Raw genomic sequence first — 8,455 nt, 5'->3', positions numbered from 1 at the left:
AATCTGGGAGCATTAAATCAGGATGATTTCACTTTAGGTTGACACTGAATAGCTGGAGTTCGACAGTAAAACACACCTGATGTCGTCAATCATGTGATTCTTTTCACCACTTCACTTGTTTTCCCTTTAAAGGCAGAAATCTGCAAAGTGGTAGAACTGGTCTAGAAAATATTTTGGACACAGTTCTCATTGTTACTGCTTTTTCTGAGAGGCGCCGAGGTGCTTTACAGACATAAGTAATGTCTGTGGCGTGCCTTTGTGGTAAATCATGAACCCCCACCTGCCAGGTATTGGTTGGTAAGTATTTCCAACAAAGACAACGTTGTGTATCTCAGCAGACGGACCTCAGTGCATGTGAGATAACATTAAAAGCCAAGTTATCTGATTTAGAGTTAATAAAAGCACCATGAAAGCTAATAAAGGTGAATCAGCCGTCACATTTCTTTTCTGTAGGCTGACCTTTGAATGAAATCCATTTGCATCAGAAATAAAGACAACAAAATATACATCTTCAGTGTGATTTATTTACTAAAATATGACCTCCCCCTTTTTCACTGGCTCCCACCACAGGGTGCTCCGTGTTTACAAAAAATATCACATCTCAGTTGATTTGCTGTGTGAAAATAAAAACAATCAAAGAAGCGAGGAGCTCAGAAAGAGGGAGAGATGTGATTGCAACATTCATTCTTGAAGAAGTTTTAAGACATGACGTATTCAACACCTGTCAAGTCTGGACTGTAAAATGAGGAGAGATTTATATGGTAAACATTAGAGTCAGCTCCCCCTGTATAAAATAAACACAACTTCTCAGTAGGAATAAAGGAAAAAAGTAAGGAACCAAAACAAATGAATGCAAACCAAGTGTGTATGTTGCGCGGGGCTTACATGCATCTCCTGCAGGGAGAAAGCCACTGCAGTCACACTAACACCGATCCAAGGCTGCAGCTCACTGCTGCTTCAAAATCCTCATCATTCGCAGTGAAAACCTTGAAAATCCAAGAGCCTTTACGCATAGCGTCCAACCATCAATTAGGCAAGCCCATGGGGCAGCAGGAGTCAGCTCAGAGCAGTCATGTCTGCTGCAGAAGCATCCAGGCAATGTGCAGACATGCAAGAGCTGCGTGTCCACTGAATTTTAGGAAGGGGGCCTGGTTAGAAACCACAAATCTTGTATATAAGGTATAAACAAAAACAAAACAAAACAAAAAAAATGGAGACGCTCTCAAGTCAAAATCCAGGAGTTTTAATTCCCTCCTAGTTCCACTTGAACCTGCTGCAAAGTCAGAGGAAGCAGCAAGCTGCAGTGATTAAACTTAAAGTAACGATCAGACATTTTTGAGAAGTGTGCTTATTAACTTTCTGGCTCAACACCACAGCTAAATATAAAGCGACAGCCAGCGGCCACTTAGCTTAGCATACAGGCTAAGAATGGAGAGAACTTTACAGGGGGCATGTGTTAACCTTGACAAGTAAAATCTCTGCTAGCTGTTTCAGTTTTTACTTTCCCTATGCTAAGCTAAGCTAAGCTAACTGGTTTCATATTTGAAAAATAAATGTATCAATCTTCTCACGCGGCTGTCAGCCAGAAAACAAATAAGCATATTTCCCAACACGTCGAACCATTCCTATAAACATTTAAGTAGATGGTGCGTCACTGGTATCCAAGAGCCGATGCAGATCCAAGTCTTTGACTGTAAAGTGCGTAATGAGGGTAGTATGGACCTGTGGTAGGCAGAGAGTGCAGGGAGATGGAAGAGGGTCCAGAGGGAAGATGGACCTTGCTGTAGGGGTGATAGCGAGCCAAACCCAGGCTGGGGGGAGCCCTGAGGGAAAGAGAGCTGGGCACGGAGCCTGGACTGCTCTGGTGTGGGAGGTGAAGGTGGCAGGAGGCAGGCCCAGAGGAGGACACAGAGAGCAGCTTACTGTCCATCCCCACTGGCAGAGCCGTGTGCGTGCGGAGGTGAGCCAACAGTTCGTCTGATGTGGCGAAGCGCTTGTCACACGGTCCTCCGGCCGAGACCCAGTTACAGGCATGTGGCAGGGGGTCATTGGGGAGCATGAAGCCATAGGTGTAGAGGGGATGAGAGAGGGAGGAGGATGCACTGGATGACAAGGCGCTTTGGTGGAGAGAGTGGAGTGGGTGGGAGGGATACACCAGTGGGAAGCTTGATTTGAGGGTGGAGGAAGGGTCGTGGATGCAGGAGTTGCAGTTGCTTCCAAGATGGGATACACTTGGGTAGCTTAGACAATAAGGGTCCCTGCATAAACCCTGCATGAAGGACGGAGGGGAGGCGCCCGTAAGAGGGCTGGAGCTCGGGTGCTTTCCTGGTACTCCCATGCTTCCCACGCTGAGGCTTGACTTGGTTGGGTCCAGCCCAGGAACAAACTGGGAAGGGTAGCCTGCATAGCCCCCCACCACAGATCCGTGGTAGCCCATATTAGAGGAAGGCAGGGGGAAGAGCGGCTGGTTGGTCTTGTAAGGAGAAATGGGTGTAATATGCCCAGGGCCAAGGTTAGGCTGGGTGGACTCTGCTTTACCAATGTCATGGTTGGAGCCTCCATCAGAGCTGCCATTACTGCAGTTTGTGCTGGCTCGAACGTGACTGGAATTTGCATGGTGTGGACTGTCCGAGTTGGCCTTATTTACATCAGCATCTTTTTTGGGATTATTATTATTATTATTAACATTATTGCTGCTTGTGCTGGTAGGACTGCTCTGCTCGCGAGCAGGTTCACCAGTGGGACTCTGGCAGTGAGAGGTGTGCTGTCCACCTGGAGAGTGGCTCTGTTTGGGAAGCTGCTGAGTGTGTCCCGGTGGGGTGCTGCTCCTAGCTCTGGAGTTGGGTGACACAGTGTGGGGTGGATAGGACTGCTGGCTATTGCTCGAATTTCCATTAATGGTAGCAGTATTGCTGTTGGGTACCCTGAACCCAACTTTGTCGCTGCTGGAGGTGCTGCTGGTGACTCCCTCTCTGCGACAGTCTCCGCTGCCTTTGTTGTAGGGCTTGAAGCTGGATTTGTCCTCCAGGGCAGGGCGGTGCTCACTGAGTTTCAGGCTGGAGGCTGATGACCGACTGCTGGGCTCCTTGTCCCCCTGGCTGCAAGAGGAGTTGAGCTTGGAGGAGGAAGGAGGGTCTGGTTTTCCAATCTGAGAACAGGTCTGAGCAAGCAGGGCAAGGGGACTCTTCTTTGCATCCAGCTACAACAAAATTAAACACATTTTACTACATTTTTTTTTTTTTTTAGCTTTCCTTAAAAAATAATCTTGCTCTAAAAAAAAGCCCCTGAAGTAAACAAAACACTCAGAAGTCTTCTGTGGCTTTTTGTAGGCCTGTTAACTGGTATTATGTACCAAATGCTTTACTGCTCTGTATAAATGCCAGAGGGCTACGTGTAACTTCCTAGAAGTCAAAGGACTGACTTTAAGCTTTAAGCTTCAAACTACTAAACATAAAATCAGCATTTTTAAGGAGAACAACATTTATTACAATGTCATATACTGTCATCTATTATACTGGAGTATCTTTGGTTTTTAGGAACACTTTGAACACTTGAGGGCTTCACTCTGTGCTTTGGAAAGTTGAAATGGCTTTTTTTTTTTTTTGGACACCAAAGCAGATAAATCCTGAAAAAAGAAAATAATCATTATCACTGAATAAATCAAACAAACAAACAAAACAAAAAAAAAGATAAAATTTTATAATCTTAGCGGCCAACAAAAGAAGGACAATGGCTGAATTATCTTTAAAAAAAAAAAACCTCTTCACTGTCTTAGTGAATTTATCGACTTATATTAAATTTAGGAATAAAGTTTGAACAAAATTAAATACATTTCTAAATGTATTTTTTTTTAAATCGCAGTGTATATTATCAATCTGCGTGCGCAGTTAAAAACACAGATCGAAGTATTTTATAAATTTCCTGAAAATACGCGTTTGTTTTTATCTGTTGTCATAACAGATTTTAATCCCTCTGTTGCGAAATATGCGGAGATCTGCGGCGTAAAAAGAGCCCTCTCTACACGGGAACACTAGAAAACGGCGTAAAAGTCCATAAATACCTCGATGTTCACTGGTGCGGACGTTAGAGGCTGTAAATATTCCGGGTGTAGCAAGTGTCCGGTGTGCGCCGTCAACATCTTGATAACTCGGATAGGAAGCCGCTTTGCCTGTCGAAGTGGGTCCAGAGGGGTCAACAAAGAGACCACGGCACCGGGACGGCACTTTTTAGAATTGGTGGTCTCACTGAGCTCGATCCGCGGACTAACTCGATCAGCAGCTGATCCTGAAGGGAGATATTTCATTGGAGAGTGGGCGCAGGGGGGTGGCTACGGACGTGCGTTACTTTTGTAAAATAAAATTAAATAACAATAATAATAAAAAGAAAAATAAATTAGAAAAAATAATAAAATAAAAATGGGTTTTGTAAATATAATCCAGCGGATACAAAACACAGATGGGCGTCCTTAAATGTCCCGAAGGACGAAGAAGCCTTTCAGCCCCGGTGCGCTACTTAATTTGGAGCATCCTTGTCCCAAACGCGGCTCTTATATTCCGATTTCAAACCCCACAAAACGTCCACAAACAAGCACACGATGTCGTTTCTGGCGAGGCGTAAAAGGCCAAAGACCCACTGTACAGAGAGTCCGAGTGTTCAGGAAACGTCCCACTGCGTGCCTTCGCACCGGACTTCAGCAGCTCACTGATCTCAACTGGCGGACTTCAAAGTGCAGCAGCCGCCGAGCGTCCGCTGGGTGGCCGCATCGGTAATGAGCGGGGCGGGGAGGACTTGGGTAAAGGCGGGGCGACGTCAGGCTGCAAGTGACAATCGTTACTCCTTTATTTATATAATCATCCCTGGTGGTGTCAGTGGGTATATTTACTCAACGAATATACTGAAATATAATTTTCAAGTGTATGCACTCAGGGTACATCTAAATCATTAGGTCTGAAACTGACCAGACTTGAGATACAATAACTTTACCGAGTGCTGAGAAGTTCTGTTGGCACAGTGTTCTTTATTATGACGCTTTAGAGTAACATTATTATTTCACTATGTTAAGTCAAAGAACATAGAGTTAAAAGAAAACAAGGGAAAACAATTTACAAAGGAGCATAAAGTAACTGTTTGTAATTAGATACATGCATATATAAATAGCTACACACAGTGCATGTTTCCCATTCAAACTCACGTACATTCATAGATATACCCACACAATTCAGTGCCTATTTATTTTTTATTTAATAAAAACAGAGGACAGGAAGGAAAACAAAAGTCCCTCGATCCCATTTTTCAAAGGTCCATTAACAATTTAGCTGTTAATGATATTTAGCTCAGTTTATGTCTCAGATACTAAATACTAAAAACAGCACATCATTTAGTTCCAATAAAAAATGCTGCTTCAAAACAGCGTGTCCAAACTTTTGACTGGTACTGTATGTTTGACTTGCGATACTATTGCAAAAAAAATAAAAAATTACAAATCCCAACAACAGTCACCTCAAGCACTTTATATTGGAAAGACCCTACAATAGTACAGAGGAAACCCCCAACTATCAGATGACCCCCTATGAGCAAACAGTGGCAACAGTGGAAAGAAAAACTCCCTTTTAACAGGAAGAAACCTCCAGTAGACCCAGGGAGGGGCAGCCATCTGCCGTGACTCTTTGTCTTACTTGCCTGTGGTGGTTTTTGAGACTGAACACAGTTGAAGAAACTTTCAAACTTCCTCAAATTTTCCACACGCTGACCATTTTTTCTAAAAAAAAAAAAAATTAACTAATTAATAGAAGCAGATCTTGCCATAATATGCATCACTACAGTAGCTGAAGAAGCCTATTTAATGTACACTAACACACCCGATGACTTTAAACACATTAAGAAGGCAGAAAATTCCACATATTAATTGTGAACAAGGCCCGTCTGCTAACTGAGGACCATTCCAGGTGATAACCACATGAAGATGGTTCAAATACTGCCAATACTATGCAAAGCTCTCATCAAGGCACATTCTGAGGAATCTGAAATATGAACTGATTTTTGTTTATGTCATTTTTGTCAGTGCAAAATTCCATTTATGTTATTTGATAGTTTTCCACTCTGTACTACACTCTATACTACACTGGAGAAATTAAATACATACAGTACACAAAACAAGACCTTTCATAAAGTCCTGTAACTACATTCACAAGACTCTTTGCAGTCCCGTGAAAACCCAAGGGCACCTCATGATTCAATAGCAAGCAGAACCACCTTTACTGGTCAGTTTGTGTATGACTTTATCAGTCTCTCACTTTTTTGTGAAGGAATTTTGGTCCACTCTTCTTTACAATTCTGATTTCGTTCATTGAGGTTTTTGGGCTCAATAAAGTGAACTGAAGTTTGCGTATGCATGGCTCTCTTTTGGTCCCATCAATTCATTTCAATCAGGTTGAGGTCTGGACTTTGATTGGCCCACTGGAACCTGTCATCCTGTTATAGAGTCGCTGGTGTTCTTGGGATCATTGTCCCGCTGCATGACGCAGTTCGAAGCAAGCTTTAGCTGTCAGATAGTTGGCCTCACATTTGACTCTGGAATACTTTGGCATACAGAGGAGTTCACGGTTGACTCAATGATTGCAAGGTACCCAAGATCCTGTGGCTGCAAAACAAGCTGAGCTCGCCCTTCCACCACTGTGCTTGACAGTTGGTATAATGTGTTTGTACTGATGTGCTCCATTTCGCTTTTGCCAAATGTGGCAATGCATTATTGCCAAACATCTCCTCTGTAGCCTCATCTGTCCAAAGGTCATTGTTCAGAAGTGTTGTGGTTTGTTCTGATGCAACTTTGCAAAGCTAAGCTGTGCTGCCATGCTGTTTTTTAGAGAGAAGACACTTTCTGCTGGCGACCCTTTCAAACAAGTCATGCCTGTCCAGCCTTTTTTTAATTGTACTCTCATGAACTTTAACATTTAACATGCTAAATGAAACCTGCAGAGTATGACATGAAGCTCTTGGGTTTTTTACAATTTCTCTGAGCGTTGCACGGTGTGACCTTGGGGTGAATTTGCTGGAAGCCCCAGCAAATTCACCCCATTTAACGAAATCTTGAGTCCCAACACGATTCAAGAAAAAATATGAAAATTAATTTAAATTTATGCATAATTACTTTGTTTTACTGTGTTTTCTTCTTTTCCTTTTCCATTAATACTTTCATGACCCCAGATATATCAGCTGGCCCTTTGGTGAGGCTTAACCCATAGGTCACCAACTGTAGAAAAAACTCCCTCTAAAGCAGCGCCAACATTTAATTAATGATAATGTATTACTCACAGGGCTGACCTGCAGAATGAATACTTTACTTCTGGTGCTATAAGTTTGATACATCTCTGCTTTTAATTTGAATGGGATCGTGGATGTTCAATAATTGAAAACTTTTTAAAGCATTTAAATCAACAAAAAGCAATGCAACAGTCAAAAAACACTCCATTAACAGCAAATGAGTAGCACTAAAAAGGATTAAAAAAAAAATACACCCAAAATGTTTTGCTGGGAAAAAACCCAACCAAGAGGCTGAGGCCATTTCAAGGAGTCAGTTAATAAATCTGACTATTTGTGAGATGATTAATGGGACAGTAAAGATTATCGACATGCATTTCTAGTTAATTTAAATCATGTCAAGCATTTGCCGAAACAACTTTTTTCCTAAAAAGTCACAATCTAAAGCTTTGGAACCACTTTTTTAATCTTGCACATTATATCTTCTAAACTTGTGATTTTATGTAAGAAACTGAAAGCAACAGCAGTACAGTAAAGTAGACTTTTCAATCTAAAATGTATGGCAGTTGAAATATAAGAAACATTACATGGGTTTTGGTATGAGTCTGTACTGCTTTATTAGGAAAATATTCAATCATATTACTGTTTTGAAGATTTTATGGTCTGTACAACTGCAGAGCTCTTTGACTTTATGTTCCATAAATGGCAAAAGATCTTCCAAAGAAATATTGCATTTATTTTGGTAGGCAAATTAATAAGCACGAATGTTATCTGTATCTTTAAATTGGACAATTATATTCTCCAAACCACTGGACAGATGTTATCCTTCATTATAAGCCAAAATTGCTCAATCTATGGTTTCCTACATCATGATCTGCACAAAAACTAAAACTGTTCGGTGGTTTTTCAAAGTCTTGTCAACCATGGTTAAGAGAAAATATCTGTCTTTTTCTGAGGTCATGGAGAAACAACTTTGTTTCAGCAACAAAGCAGACAATCTGCTAACCAGTCCTAACCAACGGGTCATAAGGTTGTGTGCTACAAATATTTGGCACATGACATTGCAGTGTTTCAATAAAACCACAGAATCACAAGCAAATTTGGAAAACTAAACTTTACTCAAATGCAGTTTCGAATCGCGTCATTTCCAGCTTGTGAAACACGGATCAAAGGGAAGGACGAGAACTTTTATCAAAAA

General features: G+C 41.8%; 1 protein-coding gene across 1 annotated transcript; it reads right to left on the bottom strand.

The window, feature by feature from the left end:
* Positions 1-515: 515 nt before the first annotated feature.
* On the bottom strand, positions 516-4,742 carry LOC115789249 (zinc finger protein 703-like). Its single transcript, XM_030742572.1, has 2 exons — positions 4,061-4,742; positions 516-3,199 (listed from the first exon to the last, which is right to left on the bottom strand). The coding sequence occupies exons 1-2, from the start codon at positions 4,301-4,303 to the stop codon at positions 1,652-1,654; spliced, it is 1,791 nt and encodes a 596-aa protein (XP_030598432.1). The 5' UTR covers positions 4,304-4,742; the 3' UTR covers positions 516-1,651.
* Positions 4,743-8,455: the final 3,713 nt, after the last annotated feature.

This window comes from Archocentrus centrarchus, chromosome 12 (genome assembly GCF_007364275.1).
Source record: "Archocentrus centrarchus isolate MPI-CPG fArcCen1 chromosome 12, fArcCen1, whole genome shotgun sequence".
Classification (NCBI taxonomy): Eukaryota; Metazoa; Chordata; class Actinopteri; order Cichliformes; family Cichlidae; genus Archocentrus; species Archocentrus centrarchus.
This window is presented reverse-complemented; position numbering and strand designations above follow the sequence as displayed.